The 19,514-nt window shown below is 35.2% G+C and overlaps 2 protein-coding genes across 15 annotated transcripts in view; both read right to left on the bottom strand.

The window, feature by feature from the left end:
- Positions 1–111: 111 nt before the first annotated feature.
- Positions 112–4,926, bottom strand: LOC135833845 (myrosinase 1-like). 5 transcript variants are annotated; one of them, XR_010556565.1, is made up of 12 exons: positions 4,345–4,926; positions 4,075–4,208; positions 3,588–3,722; positions 3,264–3,386; positions 2,939–3,122; positions 2,693–2,787; positions 2,444–2,591; positions 2,147–2,298; positions 1,888–2,022; positions 1,674–1,780; positions 912–1,161; positions 112–229 (listed from the first exon to the last, which is right to left on the bottom strand). XR_010556565.1 is itself a non-coding variant. In XM_065347644.1 (11 exons), exons 1-11 carry the CDS (start codon positions 4,421–4,423, stop codon positions 1,029–1,031), a joined length of 1,425 nt encoding a protein of 474 aa, XP_065203716.1. In that variant the 5' UTR covers positions 4,424–4,926; the 3' UTR covers positions 833–1,028. The 5 variants fall into 5 exon arrangements, 2 of the variants coding, with proteins under 2 accessions (XP_065203716.1, XP_065203717.1); XM_065347644.1 differs by lacking the exon at positions 112–229 and having other exon boundaries at positions 833–1,161; XR_010556566.1 differs by lacking the exon at positions 112–229 and having other exon boundaries at positions 1,023–1,161; positions 1,674–1,796.
- Positions 4,927–5,048: 122 nt separating this feature from the next.
- The window catches only part of LOC135833846 (tropomodulin-like), a 34,638-nt gene continuing 20,172 nt past the window's right edge, over positions 5,049–19,514 (bottom strand). For 2 of the 10 annotated variants that reach the window (XR_010556568.1, XR_010556571.1), the window contains exons 2-11: positions 14,642–14,803; positions 12,978–13,145; positions 12,764–12,884; positions 11,431–11,651; positions 11,184–11,338; positions 11,003–11,099; positions 10,626–10,773; positions 9,493–9,619; positions 7,961–8,012; positions 5,373–5,562 (exon numbers count right to left, since the gene is read on the bottom strand). Coding sequence is in view for 4 of the 10 variants with exons in the window: in XM_065347646.1 (XP_065203718.1) it covers positions 9,531–9,619; positions 10,626–10,773; positions 11,003–11,099; positions 11,184–11,338; positions 11,431–11,651; positions 12,764–12,884; positions 12,978–13,145; positions 14,642–14,803 (1,161 nt within the window). In the remaining 6 variants the exon portion in view is untranslated. Of the gene's footprint in view, positions 5,563–7,960; positions 8,013–9,492; positions 9,620–10,221; positions 10,351–10,625; positions 10,774–11,002; positions 11,100–11,183; positions 11,339–11,430; positions 11,652–12,763; positions 12,885–12,977; positions 13,146–14,641; positions 14,804–14,935; positions 15,255–19,514 lie in introns of those variants that run through there. The other 8 variants (XR_010556573.1, XR_010556572.1, XR_010556569.1 and 5 more) reach the window with 8 other exon arrangements.

Genomic DNA, 19,514 nt, shown 5'->3' with positions numbered 1-19,514 from the left:
GCGAATATTTTTCTTTTTCACTAAAATTTGACTCGCGTAATTGACTACTTATTTGAATTTGAAAATAATTTGCAGCTAAGCGTAATTAGCACGTTTTTATTTATTTCGTTTTTATGGAATATCGACGATTATACGCGTCTTGTATAGGTATAGGTAGGTATACTATTCGGATTCGGATTCGGATTCGGATTCGGATTCGGATGTTGTATTGCCAATTGCCATTGCGATGCTTTCACCAAAACAACAAAATAAAAAAGACGTTTAATGCTCTGATTACTTACAGATAGTTGTCGTTTTTTTTGCCCTAATGCTAATATCTATCTATAGCTAGTCATCCGAGTGCATATCATCGCAGATTTAATTCCTTTGTTGCAAATTTCTCCGCAGCTGAACACTATAGCGTAGGACTCGTATTTATTTTGAGCGAGTATTTGTGCAACAAAGAAGAGACACCTATTCTCTTTTCGGTTTATTCGATTCTATCGTTATTTTTCCGACTCGACTTGCATAGGTAAGTAGGTAAGGCACATAACCCATATCTTTGACGTTAGCATGATGAAATGATGAAGCAAAATATACGTAGGTACATACATACGGTACGTATAAGTTCGCAAATGTATGTATGTGTATTTCGAAAATAATATGGTACCTACGTACAATAATACAACTCATCGAGTAGACACCCGGGAATAGTGCGATAACTTGAAATTTACTTCACCAGCGGAAAGTATCAACGCGTCATTATAATCAATTTTCTTAATACCTAGTGTTGATCTCAATGGTTTTACATATTACAAAAAAAAAAAAAATAGATTAAATTTAGAACCCCATCGACATTTGCAACCACACAAAGATTTATTATTCATTAATTATCAACTATCGAAGATCTCAGAACTAAAGTATAAGAATACCTATTTACGAAAACGTTGAATCTAGTGTAGAAATTCATCGCAAAGGCTGGTATTCCAAATCTTTGAATCAATATAATCAAACTCGAAAAATTGTTCGACATCCAAAGCGCACTATTGTTATTCTTGAAAAAACTCTTCTTCGGGAATACTACGATTCTCGCAAATTTTTTTCCAAAATAATGCCGAAAGTTTTGGCTTTCTCGTTCGCTTCGGATCGTCGTAATCTACGCTTACAATACCATATCTATCGCTGCAAATAGTTAAGTAGGTAATTAAAATAAACACAAAAATACTGATGAAAAGTTGTCGTCAATTTATAGTTTTGCATTTTTCAATTTTTCGACAATTCAAAGTTGACCATTTTCAGCAATTTATTTTACGTTTTTTTTTTTCAAGTAGGTACTTTTATGAATTTATATCATAAAATTGATGAAGAGTAGTCCCAAATATGGGGAACTTTTTTTGAAATTCTGGAAAAATCGAAAATTGCGTTGCAGCCTCCAGAATGATCTGAAATTCGATTCGAGAGAGTTGATATATTATTATTTTCAGAATTGATTTCCATTTTCCATCATTTTTACTAAATAAATATACGGTAGGCCTATACTATATGATTTTTTTTTGATGATGATTTCAGACCAGACCATTTCTAAAAATCGCGATCCCGTTAAAATTGAAGGCGGACACGGGACACCTCTAGTGAGGCTCACTTGCTAGACCATAATTATGTGTAAGTATACGAATACGGTAATTTTAGCTCACCTATAGCCATTCAACCATTCGAATGCGTCCAGCAAAGTCCATAAGTGGTAACCGATAATGTTGCATTTGTGCTCGTTAATCGCCTCCAAAAGATTTTTCAGATAGCCCTGAGAACAGACTAGACTATAAAGCGACAATGATTTCATTATACGAGTAGGTATATTATACTCGAGCGAGAGCGAATTTGTCTTCGTCGGTTCGTACTTCTACCTACCTTGTAAAAACTGATTCTTTCGATGTCTCGAATTTGACCATTATCGCAATAACCATTTTCGTAAACGTACACCGGCGGATTGTTGAACTCTTTCTGTATCCATAACAGCATTTGTTTGAATCCGGATGGAACCACCTATGATAAAATGAGACTTTGAAACCGTACGTAGGTAATAGGTAATAGGTCTACCTATTTCGTAGAAACCAGAAATCAACGTTATTTGTAAGAATGTGTAGGTTAGGTGGGTACTTCTGCTTACTCTAGACCAATGGGCACCAGTAGATGGCCATTCTTTCCGGAATTCCAACATAACTTTGGCGTAACGCATTCGAAAAGGACTCGATTGACCATCTACGAGCGGCGATACTACCGCACTACTGTAATGGTTTAAAGCAAAAAAGTCGCAACTACCTAAAAGTGAAAATAAGAATACATATTATACTTAGTAAATCAACTCGTAAGTAGGCAACTGCAAAAAAAAAAAAAAAAAAAAAGTTACGGCTACGAAAATTGCGAATAAAAACTAAAATGAACGCGAGGGCGCGGGCGGGCTCACCTTTAATTTGTTCTATCTCTTGCTGCGAAAATCTAGGTAATTTTGATCCGTGTTTGGGATCATCTTGGGAATTTTGATCAATCAATTCTCTCATAATGGGAGGATAGTCGCCGTGACTACTAAAAATAGGATGAGCGAACCAACCCATCTGAAAATACGAGAGATAGGGACGAGCGAGTCAACAGATTGCAGTTGCAGCGACGACGCAGCGTGACTTAAGAATTATTATGTAAAGAACAGCTGATTTACGGTAAACTGGCGAGCAACTTGCGCAGCCTGTTGGTCAGCATCGTTCTCGGATTTTGGTTCGAAATTCATTCCAGATAAAATTATCGATATTTTTCCTACAACACGTACGAAAACGGAAAAAGATCATGTAGGGGAGATCAGAGACTCTGTTCGAGGTATTTTTAGAGGTTTAATAGCACTCGGTCAATTCTTTAAATTAGGTACCTAACGTAGCCCGTGCCCGTAGGCCGTAGGGGCAGTTCTTACCATTTTGTTGAGCGTAGAAGGATTCGCGATACATGCGATAAACTGCGGCGTGAGCTTTCAAAATATTATGACCAACGATGTAATCCGCGTCGAAACACTCGAGCGATAAATAAGGAGCGTATCTACGATCGGTGTAACCGTGAACAATTTCCAATGGTTCGTTAAAAGTTGTCCACCATTTCACCTAAATCAATCGACAAGAATTTTTCATTTGAAAAATGTACCTACTCCGTACTCGAACCTCCCTGTGGTCTGGAGGTCTACAGATGGCAATCAACAGTAAATACAAAGGTGGGCGATAGGCAATACTCTAGACAGACTGCACCTTGTCGCCGTAACATCGAAACATCAGTCTAGCGTAATCTACGAAGTAATCAATTAACAAGGAATTACACCAGCCCCCGAGTTCTTGAAGTTTTGCTGGCAAATCAAAATGATATAACGTTACCTGAAATAAAACAAACGTTATTAACATTCGTCAAAATGAGCTATTATGCCACCATAAGCCAAAGCCAAAACAAATAACAACAGCGGTATCCACGAAGACGATCAACGCAGCTATGGAGAACTCTTTTCTCTCTTTCTTTTTTTTTTCATGTTCGAAGGAATCATACTTATTCTTGTGATGGCTGTCAACTTGTCAACTTACCATGGGAATTATACCGTGTTCGATAAGTTCGTCTATTAATTTGCCATAGTGATCTACGCCCTTTTGATTTATACAGCTGATATCGCCGTTTGGTAAAATACGACTCCAACTGATCGAGAATTTATACGAGTCAAACTACAAAATTGTACATAGGAATAAGAACAAGTGAAAATGAAAATGAAAAAAAAAAAAAAAAAAATAGGTAGAAAGAAAAAAAAATCAAAACGAAAAAATAACAGATTTTTTTTTGATAATTTTCATCGCATTTATTTTAATTCTGAAAAAAAGTTGGTATCATTGAAAAATATTTTCAAAACCTTTTCACGTACCTAATTTAACAATATTTCGCGAAGATTATCGTCGATTTTTAGTCATTTTTATTGATTTTACGTCGTATAACAATACTATTTTATGCTTTACAATCATACTTCCTAATCAGTTTTTGAAATTCTCCCGACAAAAATTTATCAACGACGAAGATACTCACTTTCAAATCTTTGATTAATCGCACATCTTCCGCGAACAAATGATAAGCATCAGCGGCGACGCCAATTTCACTTGCATCTCTTACGAGCTCCGGCTGCTCGCTCAGCAATCGATCCCAAATGCTCGGTCCTTTTCCTATAAAAAATGTTGGCACAAACGTAGGCGTACGAGTTAACAACCAGTAAATAGAAGAAGTACATACAAGAGCACAATTTGTATATGCTGAACTGCGTTCTCAGTATTACAGCGACAATGCGTTCATCTTACGTACCATCTTCGTCGGAAGCACCTTCAATTTGAAATGCGGACGTAGTTACGCCTAGCAGAAATCCGTCCGGAAATACGCTCATTTTACGGACAATTTTTCGGTTACAAAAACCAAAACCGAAAAGCGAAGTAGACAGTAACGCGCAATGCTACCGTAAAACGTAAACCATAAGAATAAACAGGTAGAGGTACACGAGTATTACATAACCTTTTACTCGGATTATTACATATACCACTGACTTTCAGTAAGTATGGTCGGTGAGTCGGGCTAAATATGAAAATTGATAATTTTTTATCGTCACCGCCGCGCCGCGCCGCGCCGCGCCGGTCCGATGGTTCCTACATACCTATATAGGTACTCGTACAATTTTCTACCAGTTAGGTAGTTACTTTGTAGAATTTTTAAATGGCGAATCGACACACAAAAAGAGAACGCGATCGCTAGGTGTAGGTAGGCTATCGAAAATACGTAACTACTCGTAGGTACTCGTAAATTGGAAAATGCACTACTTAGTACTTACTCGCCGTATGTAAATTGCTATCTCACCTTTTAACTACGACAACGACGATCATAATATTGGTAGAGGTACTTACCACAGCACAGAACACGATTACGGTATGGTAGGTGGGTGGGTAGGTGGAGGACTGGAGGTACACTGGCACATACTCGTACAAGGATTAACGCGGTAACAAAACGATAAAACGAAATTCAAAAAAGAAATGAAAAAAATTATATTTAATAAAGCTAAAATAGGTAGGTATCATTAAAGTTTAAACAAAAGGTGATCGCTTTTAATTGGACATCAACTATTGTTTACTTGCCGCCAGCATGCTCGATGTTAGCGTAATTATATCGATATTAATAAGAAGGGCAAAATGATAAAATACAATAAATAGGTACGTATAAATAAAATGTGCAAACGATTCGCATTTTGATTAAAAATGTACAACAAAAATGAAGGAAAAAATATTTTTCATTAATAACAGACTCTACTTGGAAAAAAAAAATAAGAAGAAAAAAAAAGAACCGTATAGGTATAAAGAAAACGTTTGACGTTTGTCTCATAGGTAATACATTAAACATTATAATGTCTTATGCGATAGTATGGCTAAAAAATACTCGCTGGTGCATAAAAATCCGTTAACTATTTGGCAAAATGATGACGAATAACCCAACCGCCAGTGAACTGTCGCGCAAAATGACCCATACGACGCGAACGACCTGAAAATAAATATCGTAAAAATATTGGCGAACAAAAATAATCTCGCAAGTACTAAGTTAAAACCTACTCGCAGGTACACTAATTTACAGCGCAGTTACGACTTATTACGAGTGTATAGTGGATGTGAATACCTACGATAAGTAAGTATTTCATTTTCACAGTAGCCCTATTTATCGAAATCAAATGAAAAAAATACCACCTGATTTTAGTAAATGAATTTTAGACTTGAACGAATATGTACGGAGAATTCGCCGATTATAGTGCAAATTGCAATTAATTCCATCGAATACGATTTTACTCGTGAAAACTGGAAAACTAAGTACATATAACAATAGAATTTCTTTGATTCATAGTCATCATACTCGTACGAGTATATGTAGGGATCTACGACTACGAGTATTAGGTGGAATTATTCGAGAATGAGAATTGAGCGGCGTTGTATACCACTGGCCACCCAATTACGCGTAACTTAAACAAAAAATGTAAACACTGATAAGTCTGCGAAGTGTATCCGTTGGTAGAGAATAGAGAATGATAAATAGAGTCTACCAGTATTTTTATACGTATGTACTATTACCAAATTAGGTTGATTTGCTTTACGCGTAGAAACAAATGCAAGTATGTATGTACGTTGTACATTCACGATGCATGCAAACAGGTGCCGATGGTGCAGTTCGTTTCACAAATATCAAACGAACCTTACGTGACAATATTCAGAGTCAAAAATATAAAATTTAACGTCAAATTAATGTTGATCATATCGACTGATTTTTTTGTACAAAAATACAATACAATTTCGCGAAGAAATGCTCGATACGTAAGCATCCTGTGCACATGCATACGAGTACAATATCCCACACGATTATGCGAACTATGCGGGTGAAAAGATACTAGATAATCCATATCCATATAATAAGTACATACATTATAAATGAGTAGCCCAATATTATTTAGCAGCGCGAAAGTGTACGAAAATGAAAAAAATTCACAAACAATCGAGTATCCATAATACAAGATTTTAAAAATGGTGATGTACTATACGTGTATTATGTAGGTACCTGCCATTGTCACCTGGCACGATTTTCGATACTCGTTAGAGAATCACTAGTAAGTATAGTGTTCACTTACGCATCGAATTTACCCGCTTCCTCGATACATATTCGATTTAAAAAAAAAAAACATGCAAACGTTAATTCCATTTTCAAGCGCAAATTGTTAATTAGTAAACCATAAAGCGTGAAAAAAAGCAGGAAGAAGAAGAAGAAGAAGAAGAAGAAGAAGAAGAAGCAAAATCAAACGATTTTCAATTTACTATTATTTTGTCCAAGCTTAGATCTCTCCTATTGGATCTGATCGCATCTGAACAGATCTAATTTAATCTAGGAAATGTTTGGATCTGATCAGATCTGTTAAGGTCGATACAATCAGATCTCCTTAATTGGATCTGCCAAGTGGAAAATGATTGAACCTGATTAGAGCGTAGAGCCAATATAGCGAAGACCCAAGTGCCTAATTGGATTTGGCCAGATCTAATAGATCTAATAGATCTAATCTTGATCTGATCAGATCGGATTAGACCTGCTCAGATTCAATCATTTTCCTCAAGGAACATGCGGTATTATCAACAAATGATCGAGTTGATGAATAAAAAATAAACGAAACAGAAATTTAACACTCAAAATGACCACAAAAAACGGTAGATTTGCGGAACAAAAATAAAATTACTGCGATGATACTGATAGGTTTGAAACGACTTCGTTCTCGCGCTATTACAAAATCTCAAGTAAATATGCTGATCTGCAATATCTATAATTATTGGAAAAAAATTTCAAGTTGAAAATATTTTGATCTAGATGTGTAAGAATGAGAAAACTGACGAATAATTACGAGTAAATATCCTATTTTGCTCAAGTTGCCCTTTATAAACCAAAAAGCGCGTGATTTGAAAAATATTCGTACGAATGTAAAGGTAATTTTAGCAATAGGACTAAAAAGGTACGAAAAAATATTTGCAAGAAGCTAATACTTAATAATAATGAAAATTCTGGCAAAAAAAAAATTAAAAAAATTACGAACGATATGGAAATCGTTTGTAATACGGACATAGCAAAGCGATACCCATACGCAATGAAACCACCATCACCACCACCCTCGTTACCATTCGAGTCTAATTCTTTCTGTTTCAAGTTTATCGTGCGTGTACCGTGTACTGTACTGTACTGTACTGTGTAGTAATATGTACTTACCGTAATATTAATACGCAGCACATCGCACACGAATAACAAGAAAAACAAAGAGCTAGAAAGGAAGGGAAACTAATCAAAAAGCAAATGATATCAGCATGACGTATAAACAGCCCACTACAGCGTATTTCCAAAAATTATTCAAATTTTATACCTATTCGTTGGATGGACGAATTAAGACGACAATCCGATACGACTTTGGCGTACTGCAATCATAAAAAATATCCATTAAGTATGTATACACAGACCAAAATACAATATGGGTAAATTACTTACGGTTAAAAATTTTTTGAGTCCCGAAAGAAAAAAAATTAAATTTTCTAACCCAAAAAATTTCTTTTAAAATCGTACGTATTTTCTTGTTTAATTTGTTTTTCATTTTATTTTTCATTTTTTTCGTTAGGTACGAATTAATTCAACAGCATTATAATGCCTATTTCATTCCGACAACGTAACAAGTAACATTGTCGCGTCGGATAATCTAACAAAAAAAAAAAAAAAAAATCAGAGGAAACGTGTTAAGAATAAGAAGAAAAGGGTTAGTGAATCGAAAGAATTTATAAGTAATCAACACGCAAAAAACACACACATCGAATTACAATTTATGTAAAATCGTCAATCGTGTTAAAATGTTTATTTTCAATCGAAAACAAGCTGGATTACTGGTTATCAGGCGAAAATCGTAAATACTCGCGTAGTATACGTACATGAAATTCGAACAGAAGGCTACCCGTATAATCGACGCATTACATACATAGACGTAATAATATTATATTATCGCGTAAAAAGTGAAGAAAAAATATTATATAATACACTAGATGAATGAATATAAGAAAAAAAATGAAAAAAATAAAATACGAAAAATTAGTAGGTATAATTTTACCACTAGAATTACTAGAAAAATAAATCGATGAATAGGCTGTCGAAAAGTTATATCGAACGTATTGTTGTAGCAGCAGTTAGGATATTGAAAACTTCAACGATATAATATACATAGATACTTTTAATGAAAGACTACTAATTTTTTATTCAAATTCAACGAAATATAAAACATCAAACTAATCAGGAAACGAACAACTTTCTCATAATACCAAGCGAAGCGATCACCTGTTCTGTTAGGATGAAATTCGAGAAATGACTTTACAACTATGATTTTTATTCAACTTATCGGGTCTTTTATTACAGATCGGGCCAAACTGACGCGTAAAGTAGAAACTAGAAATGTTTTTCCGTGTCGTAATAGGTAATTAATTACGATTCAACTTTTTTTTCTTTTTTTTTTTTTGATAAAAAAATTATACGTTGAAAAATTGAATTTTGCTTCAATTTAATTGATAACTAAATGTCTCACTCGTAATTTCCAAAAAGATGACAGTCTGCAATCTGATTCAAAAGTTTACGTATTCGGTAGCGCAGAAACTTGAACATATCACTCGCAATAGGTACGGACAATAAAAAAGATTCTTCGACGGCATTCGAAAAAAAATTTACGCGTGGCCATCGTCACGAGAAAGAGAGACAGAGAGAAAAAAAGAATGGAAAAAATTTACTGGTATAGAATGTAGAAGGGATGAAAACTGAGAGAAATTGCGCAGAATAGTATGCGATTAGTCGATCATATCACGGCGAAGCATTAATGAGACAACCGCAGTTTGCAATCGCAATAATACTCGTATTTTACTTTACCTACGTAATTATGTAACGAAGGCGAAAGGCGATAGGATCTAGGTAAATTTTTTTCCGAAAATTTTTTTAACCGGTGGAACCATTTTGAAAAATCTGAATCTACTCCGTAATGGTACGTCTTTCCTTACTGCCGGTTTCCAAAAAAATCATACACGAAAATAGCGTTTTTAAACATCATTCGTTTACACATCATTAAATACGAATACCTACGTATTTTAAGTAGTAATAGCGATGTCAAGCGGTTTATTTTCGGCGACAAAATGCAAAACATTTCTAATCAAAAATCAAAAAAATATATATACCTATAAATTTTTGACATCGCTATTCCCACAGATACCTAGCTAGTGAACCTAGCACACAGTAAAACTAAAAACTTGGAACGTGTAGTCGTGTACATTGTATAATGGTCTCTACAGCCTACGGTATGGTCAGTTATATTGTACGTAGGCGCAAGGGGCACGCAGATTTCGAATTCAAAATTAAATAAAGAATACGAATGCCTAGCTATAGTGGGTGGTAGCTCTAGCTGGTAACTACATACCAACTCAAAACATAGAAAGGGAAAGGGCTCGAAAAATAATGAAAAAGCAAACGATCGTGAAAAGCTTTCGGGTCCGGTATCGGTATCGGTAACTACGAGGAAAATGAAAACTCGCGAGCTATCTGCTACACAGAACATGAAAAAAAAAAAAAAAACAAACAAACAAACAAACATCGGTGATGTAAAACCTGAGTATTAAATGTAATCGCCGTCAGTCGCAATAACATTCGATCACAATGTTTGTTTAATATCGATACGAGACGATCTCTTTTCCAGAGTAAGATTATAGTTGACCGTGACCACGCTCTTCACTCGATCTACATATATGTGTACATTACATACATAAAACAGGTCGTCTTTTCCAAGCGTAAAATGCATAGATAGTAAGGGTACATGGGCACAATACTCATCGCTGTACTGAGTACTCATACTGGCGTTCGTCAGCGTAAACGACTAAACGTCGTCATTTACCACTCCACGTATTCGAGTCCGTTAAAAATAATACCTAGTATCCTTAAACGTAGCGATGGTGTACTCGTAATTTTAACTCGAATCGATAATACGAACGAATTGTCGTTGTAATATTACTCACTTCTATCGAGATTACGTTGCAGGTGGGCTGAGATTCGGTGTCGCGCGTCATTGTATTCCAAATGTAAACCCAACCTCAGTATCGTCGGATTTTGCTCCACCAATTTCGTGATTTCCATTTCAATTTTATTACCCAGCACTTGCGATCTCTGCAATACGAAATTGAAAACAAAAACAAAAACAAAAAACAATGAGAAAATAAATTACGACGAACTCGACCAGTGCCTACGCTAAGCACTATCTACATAGAAGTTTTCGGATCTCGAACCCCAAAATTCGTAAAATTTTAATCCTCGATAATCGATCCGAGATCCTAAATTTTCAAAGAAAAAAAAACCTATCAGAAAAAAATCAGCTTTTCTAGAACATCGAATATACCTGATTAGACGCTCTGAATTCTTCGATAACTTTCTGTTTGAGCAATGCTTTGACCAAACGAACAATTATAACAGGGCTGATAAAATTTGTTTCAACGCTGCAACATAGAAAGTACGAGTTGAAAATAAATTGAAGCGAAAAACATTCGACCGTAATCAGCTGTTCGAGCCAAATCGCTTACTTGACAACTTTTAGCGTATTATTTTTCTCCAAAGCATCGGCCAATTTGGTGGCTGTTCGGTCCGTAAGGCCGGTATTGCTGAGGCTTAACGTTTCTAAATGCGTATTACCAGGCAAAGCGGCAAATAACTGTTCGAACTTTTCGTCCGAAATATTCTTCGGGGGAAAAAAAATAAACCAACTATTTAGTAACGTGAAAACAGAAAATACGTAAACCGCATAACTTTACTACCGTGTCGAATAATTACTTTTATATTATTCCAATTTAAATCGGTTAGCTGATGATCGTCATCTTTTACTCGTCTTATCGATTCGTCAGGATCGGTATTATTGGGCGGTTCCGGCGGGAAAGCTTTCGGCTGCGTGGCTTTCGTAATACCATCCCAGCCTAAGCCGACTGGCTGACCTTTATTTAATAAAGAAGCGTGATACTGGTCTTGATTCATCATCGAATGGAATCCTAATATTGCTGTTAATTCGAGACAAAAATCATCGTTAATTCGATCGAAAGAGTGGAATAAGACATACATTATTCGATACGTGAGCATCGAGCAACTCGGTAAGAAAAAAAATATAAATAAAAATAAAAAAAATAGCGAGTAATTCGGCAAAATTTGCCAAATTTTATCGTCAAATCATCGATAAAGTCGCACGCTAATACGATTTCATTGAGAATTAAGCGCACTGTTCAACTTTGATGTTTGCGACGCGACGATTCAGTTAACATTTCGCTTTCGTCACGATAAATTCTGGGAAAATTGCTTCGTAATCGGTAATTCTACTTGAAGCTCTCGAACGAGCACTATGAAACGAAAAATCGATAAAATCCTACGTACATATCGAGTGTAGGTACTTATTTCACATATGTACATAGGCCACGGAATACAGATCTTCGAATACCTTCGGCGATACTGCGACATTTTATGGTCGTTTATTAACCTCGCTAAAAGAATATAAAATGCGTCTGCTAAAATTTATTACCAGTAGTCGTGACTCGCGGACTCGAGCATATAATTTTCAAGCTAATTCTCGCGGATTATCAAAGTTATTTCAGCGGTTCTAAAATTATAAATGAATGAAAAAAAATGTACGAGTACGAGTGGAAAAACTTTCCAAACGTGAAGAGTAAGAGATAAGCTTTGATATACTAGGTATTTTGTTTATCTCGCTAGAGTCAACATTACGTGTTCAGAGTTGGTTTTTTTGAGCTCGAGTACAATATATTGCACAATAATACGCGAACGGCGAATATTTGCAAAAATTATTGTTACATCGTCGCGCTGCCTCGTTTTCCCGTTAATTTTTGTAAACGATTCAAGTTCTCAAGATGGCCATAGGTTTGATAACGAGCGTGAAAACTAACAATAAATATTCCCTTATTTAACAACAACTGAGACGAAAACGACGACGAATTATCAACGTAAATCGGTATGACGACAACCGAAAATAGATGTCGAAAACATGCGACGATCTATACACAAATACGAATAAGAATAATACGTGTTACGAAAGAAAGAACGAAATAAAAAAAAAAAAAAAATACTCGACAGTAAACGCAAAATTTAAAATAATCGTACGAACCAGCAAGGTCAATAATTTCCTCTTGCGACGCATTATTCAAAGCAACTTCGTATTCGTCGTCGAGATCAATTGCAATTTTTTCATTTTCTCCTTTTTGATTAGCATTTTGAGGAGGCACCCACTGTTGATGATTCAAATACACAAACGTAACGTAAGTTTAAATCAATCGCAGGAAACAAACCAAAATTGTTCAACTAGTATACGAGTATAACACCTTTTTGCCTCTTACGGTACCGGCTACGTAAGGTTTCGCTTCGGGTCTGTCTGGCGTTTCTAACGCTTGTTTGTTTATGTGTTCGATTAATTTCTTCCTATTCAAAGGTCCGGTTGGTTCTTTGGAACATTCGTAGCTGCATCTTTGCGAAGGAGGTAATAAACTATCCTGAAAATTGAAAATTTTCGTCGTTGAATTTTTAACAACTACAATCTACATACACAAGTATAAGTACAATATGTATAATATGTACATGTTTAAAAAATGGGAAGCCAGGGTAGAGAATAGTAGGTTGGAAAAACTCGGAGTAAAAATAATGAAAATAAATTCGAAATCGACGAGTTTTATTTTTATTTTTTCAATTTTTGTTAGACGACTAGACGACTTTTGATTTTTGAGACAGCAGTAAAACACAAGGTGAGAAATGAAAAAACTTCCGCCATCGAGTCATTAAACATTTTTTTTTTCCTCCTCGCTAATTATATTCGTTTATATTACGAAGAAAATAAATGACTGACAACGGCGGCGGCGATCGTATTTATTATACCTACTGTCGTTCGTGCATGCGTATACTCGCAGTCGTACGTAGACGTACCACTGAGCTGCAAGACGTATAGGTGGTTTTTTTTTCTTTTTTTCAAAACCACTTCCAGGATTCACTAAACTAATACGCGAAAAGTTCACATATTTTGGCCAACGAATCCAAAACAGAAGCAAAAAGCGTTGCCAGCCGTAATCAACATTACTTATTACCGCATTCGTAAAGATAGACCGCGTTGCCAAGAATTAATATATGTGAGAGGGGTTTTGCGATAAGGGCCCTTGTGGTGATATTTCGATTTTTTCAGGAGAGAGAAAACATCGAATTGCTTCGATTTTTTCGATTTTTTTTTTTTTTGATTTTCGGGTGCAGTGTTGTCTTGCGCATAGGTTGGATAGGAAATTTTGACGAAATTCGTTCATCATCGCATGATATCCGTGATTTAGAAAAGGGACCTTGTGGTGAACAGCCGAATTTACACAACGTTACAGACTACCCCGAAAAAAAATACCGAGAAATTCGGATTCGCCATGAAATTTTACATAGGTAACAACAATAAAATAATTTTTCCATCGACCTTTCTTTCTTTTTTTTTAAAAATCAAAAACAAACAAAAACTTGGTTTTTCGATTTCCCAAAAATGTGAGTTTTTGAGTATTCATGTTCAAGTAATTTTTAAAAGGAGAAGTTGATGAGATAGGCGAAATCTGATTGCACCATTCGATTTCTCGTGAAAAAGTAAGTCGGAATTGCAAATAAAAAAAAAAAACATCGAATCACCACAAGGACCCATATCGCGAAACGCCTCTCATGTATAATTTTTAAATTATCTTCGTAACTACGAGTACAACAGTGTTCTGAAACACGCGTGGAAATCGGCATTCATTTTGAAATATATTCCACTCGTAAATACGAATTCGCGCCACCTATTCGAGTATAAAGTAGCTGAACTGATAGCGAATGCTGGATAGTGGATACGCTAAAGCCGTCGACAAATTCGATTTTTACTCGGCGAAGGCGAAGGCGAAGGCGAAAGCGAAAACGAAAACTACCGTCTCAATTCCGATCAAAATTTGATGCGGCAGCGTACTATCGTAGCTAATTGACCGTACATTTAACTCACATCGGGGTCGACTTCTTTAGCTAGGATTTGAATTTCTTCGGGAGACAGCTGGGCTAGTAGCTGATCCACGTCCATGTCTTCGTATTTTTTCATATCGGTCGAATTCGTGCTGACTAATTTGGCCGGCGTTGTCATCGTAGTGGTAGTTTTCTTGGATGATGTCTGTAACAACAAACAAGTTCGGTATTTAGAACATTAATCGTTCGTCCTTTAACCAATGTTACTAATCTTATCGTCGTAAATAAATGTACGAGTACGTAATAAACAAACGAAAAGAAATATTTCGCAACTAACGAGCTTGAAAATGTTGGTGAATATCAATTCGTATTCGCAATCGTAGGTAGTGAAAATCAATTTTCAAGACTCAACAAACCTGAATAAAAAATACGAAAAAAGGGTGGTAAGTTATTCTACCGAAATGACTAGTTGATAGGTTTAGGTACACTGATACGCGTCGAGCGAAAGAAATAGATAAATTTTACACTGTAAATGCTCCACCGAGTTTGTAAATAGATGAAGTAATTAAAATTCACAATATTATGTCACACTACGAACCATACTTGAAATAATTCGTAATCTCGAATAATGAATAATTACTCGAGTTTTATTTTTATTGATTGATTACGAAGAATGAAATATAAACAAAAACCCAACTTCTTATCGCGACTAGGCCTGGCGACTGGCGTCTACAAACACTGACGTCATAATATAAAAGCGCTCACGCGTCATGGTGGGTTTACATCGCAGTCGACAACAATGTTTCGAAAACAAAGTTGGAAAACAAAATGTTTGGGAAACAATGTTTGAAACATGATTGATTTACACCAAATTTTAAAACAGCAACATTTTTATCAGCATTTCTTTTCATGATTTTCTGATTAATTAATTCTCTTCATATTGAATATTTTTACTTTCTAATTTAAATCCTATGCAATGCCGTCTGTTCACTCACCTCTTTCTGGTACTTATATATCAAAAATTGTGTTTTGTTTGTTCGTTATATGCTTATCAGTAACCATTGCAAAAAAATGATATTGCTGCTGTATTTAGTAGAAAAGTAGCAATAGAAGCATTCCTGACATGATTTTTCAGCTTTTTAATGAAAAATAATACACCTCACAATAACAAATATAAGGAAAACACAGGGTTGCCACGATCCGGATCAACAATGATCCGGATCATTGATCCGGATCATCTTTTTGTGATCCGTGATCCGTGATCCGGATCATTTTTTCAGGCAAGATCCGTGATCCGTGATCCGGATCCTTTTTTTATACCATGATCCGTGATTCGTGATCCGTTGAATTTGCCATTTACGGATCACCTATCACGGATCATTTTTTTGATGATTTTTGGAGAAAAAGTGTGCTTCTTTAGCAATTTTTCTGAAAAGAAATGTGATTTTTTGTCATTTTTTCTCAAAACAGCAAAACTTTTGGTCAATTTTGGAAAAAAGTGGTATATTTTGGGATTTTTTACTGCTTAATGACAAATTTTGGCCGTTTTTCTAGAAAACAAACATTTTAAAATGATCCGCAGAAATTTGATCCGTGATCCGTGATCCGGATCACTTTTTTGAGCATGATTCGTGATCCGTGATCCGGATCATTTTTTACTTGGTGATCCGTGATCCGTGATCCGGATCATTTTTTACAGCTACGATCCGTGATCCGTGATCCGGATCAATTTTTGAAAAACCGTGGCAACCCTGGGAAAACACACTTAAATTACTGTTCATCTTTCATACCAATACCCTTAACCACAAATGTTTCTAAACATTGTTTCAAGTCGCCGGAAATTTCGGCGACCTGAAACATTGTTTACAACACGTTGTAAACACAGGTTTCGAAACATTTGGTGTAAATGAAAAACTGAAACTTGGTTGTAAACATGAATTTGTTTCTGAAACACTGTTGTCGACTGCGGTGTAAACCCACCATCACGGAAACCTATTGCCTGCCTATTGGTGAGAGAGGCGTGACGGCGGCGAGAGGCGCGAGACAGAGAATTAGTGAAGTGAGGGAAGTTTCAGAAGTTTCAGAAGTTTGTTGTTACTTGTTAGAAAATAAAATAATAGAAAATTGATTTTTCAATTTTCATTATTTTGTTTTTGAAATTTGGGAATTGGAAATTGGAATTTGCTTGGTTGGGTTGGGTGTTTGGGACTGTTGGTGTTGGGTTTGCCTTTGCCAATTCGATCAATTTTGTAATTTCTAAACAAAAAACTTTTTGTAGTCGATGTCAGTGATCAGTGACTGATGATTTTTCTAAAAAAAAATAAGATAATTATTTTCATTACCTATAAAATTACGATTAGCCGATTAGGTATACGATTACGAGTTACGACTTACGACGAGTACAATTTCATAATTCCATTATCGACCAATCGATTAGGTAAATTAAAAAAAATCAAATACCTAACGAATAAGAATAATAAAATTAACGTCTAATCGGAATCTAATGATACCTAATTAAATTATTAAAATTATTATCGAGAAGTAAATAGGTAACAAGATTGTCCAAATTTGTGCCATATCGGCCACCGGGTATACGGATGTTTTCCAAAATTATATCTTACCTGCACCTACAACAGCACAAAAAAATCGAAGCAGAAAATTTTCTGAAAAATGATTGCTTCCTTCTATAAGACTAATACTTATACAAGCATAAGAAAGAGTGAAAGACAAAACAAACAATCAATCACAAAAATAGAAAAAATGTGTTTGTTTTTTCTTGATTCTGAAAATCGACTTTCGAAACATTGGGAAGGTCTAGAGATGTGTGAATGAGATTATCAAAAATTTGTCAAGCCATGAAACTGTTGGACAGAAAAATATGGGGAATTGGGGATGGGTAATAAGTGTGAGATTGTAAATGAATACGTTCGGATATGAAACTGCGAAGATTAGAGAAAAGATCCAAGTTCACACGGGCCACTACATTTTGTTATTAAAACGAGTTTCGTAACTAAATAATCATGCAACTCTCAATTTTTCATTTCACTTTTAATCAAACTAATAAATAGGTAGTCAGAAACAACCTGTTTGCGATTTTTTTTAAATCATCAAAATCATACGTTAAGATTGTAAGATATCCAATTCCTCGCCACTTCATCGTAAACTAACATAAGTAACTATACATACTGTATATTGTATGTACGAGTAAATGGATGCATGCGGAATTTTTTCAATTAGGTACAGGTAGCAGTAGCACATGCTTCGAGAGAAATTTATTTTAGCGAATATCTGTCGGTATGATATGTACATGCAGATTGACCGTCACAGCCGTCACGCATTTCCAAACATATCACTCGTAGGTATATGTACCTTACCTACCTACCGACCGCCGAGTATTTAAAAAAATACAATTAATATTGATATTTGTTTTAGAGGTATGCCTACCGCGTCCATACAATTTTTTCTACCTCTGTACCTACCTACCTACCTACCTACCTATATTAAAGATCACGAGTACATCCGTAAGTACGAGTAGAAGGTAGGTAAGCGCAGCGAGTAAAAACTTAAAGATTGTTTACCTATTATAAAAACTGAGAAAAGAAAGTCGCGGTTTGGCGGCGGGCTTAATGGATGATTTCAATTACTCGTCATTATTAGGCTACGTAGCCACAGTTCACAATTCGATAATAACGATAAAAAATATATGTAAGTAGAGTATAATGTCTGATTCTTTTCAGCATCTCGATGTATTATAAAGTAAAAATAGAGCATTTAACCTTGAACGAGGTTGAGAGATTATCTAGTGTAGTTTATATTTAGAAAAACTCGTCGCATTCGCTGACAGAATTAGAATAAGCAGAAAAAATTACAACGGGTAAATTAACGTAATTCCTTCTGTCAAACTGCATGATGAGCATTAATGTTTTTACTCGTGCACGATGTAGGGTCACAATGTGTACAATGTATACTTAGGTACCTACAACTAAAAACACATCTTCAAATTCCGAAGATTTTCTCATATACCCGCACGTCTACGTACGTAGTAAAAGTTTGTATAGGAATTATAGGTACCTACACCTAGGTATTCAACAATGCCATAGGTATTTATATTATAGATATAATGCATATTGAACGGCTGGCAAATAATCGAATTCACTCTTCAATCTACCTATCTCTTTTTCGTTTCATGCTTTTGCTTATGTACATAGCTACATACATATGTACATTAAACAGTGGACATATTACTCTATCTATCCACGCTCGCATGTATATTTTTTTATCAACAGTTTCACTTTCAACCCATGCCACTTGCACACACACATATAGCTGACAGCCTATCCTGAGTTCAATAGCACCACACCTCAAAAAATTCTACCTAAATTGAACGTCAGTTAAGTTAATAAGGTAATCTCTTTGTTGGTTTTCTTGTGTTGAGTAATAGCGAGTAGGTAGGTACAATTATTTAATATGAGATATCGACACATTCCTACATATCTATATTGTCTGATGACCGATGCTACAAACTTGTTATCATCCAGGATAAAATGTTTTTTTTTTTTTTTTTTTTTTTTTTTTCAAGAAGACATTTTTATTGTTTCATAATATTAGTTTTTTGTGGTTCAAAATAGTTTTTTGCATTAAATTAAATAAATATTCTGTCAATATTAAAAAAAAAAAAACCGACCAATTAATTTGGAGGGTTGCGTATAAATCCCCGATATTAAACTAAGTAGTTCTTTCAGACTCTTTCGAACAATTTTGAAAAGATACAAAAAGTTTGCTCGACAACATATTGTTTGTTGGTAATACATGCGCAATTGCGCATATTATCTACCTAAGCGTTCGTAAACTTGACGTTTTTATTGCATAAAATTGTAACCTGGAAGACTCAAAATTTGTCCGGCTCCGATATGGCG

The sequence above is a fragment of the Planococcus citri genome, chromosome 2 (assembly GCF_950023065.1).
Source record: "Planococcus citri chromosome 2, ihPlaCitr1.1, whole genome shotgun sequence".
NCBI classification, from domain to species: Eukaryota; Metazoa; Arthropoda; class Insecta; order Hemiptera; family Pseudococcidae; genus Planococcus; species Planococcus citri.
Note: the sequence above shows the minus strand (reverse complement) of the source record. Positions and strands in the feature narration are given on the sequence as shown.

What these genes read in the sequence shown, in the direction of transcription:
- LOC135833845 (XM_065347644.1), bottom strand. Translation starts at nt 4,423, where the DNA reads ATGAGCGTATTTCCGGACGGATTTCTGCTAGGCGTAACTACGTCCGCA. An exon ending in CTTCTACGCTCAACAAAATG is followed by an intron (nt 2,788 to 2,938) that starts GTAAGAACTGCC and finishes TACGTGTTGTAG; the next exon opens with GAAAAATATCGATAATTTTA. An exon ending in GAATGGTTGAATGGCTATAG is followed by an intron (nt 1,162 to 1,673) that starts GTGAGCTAAAAT and finishes AACTATTTGCAG; the next exon opens with CGATAGATATGGTATTGTAA.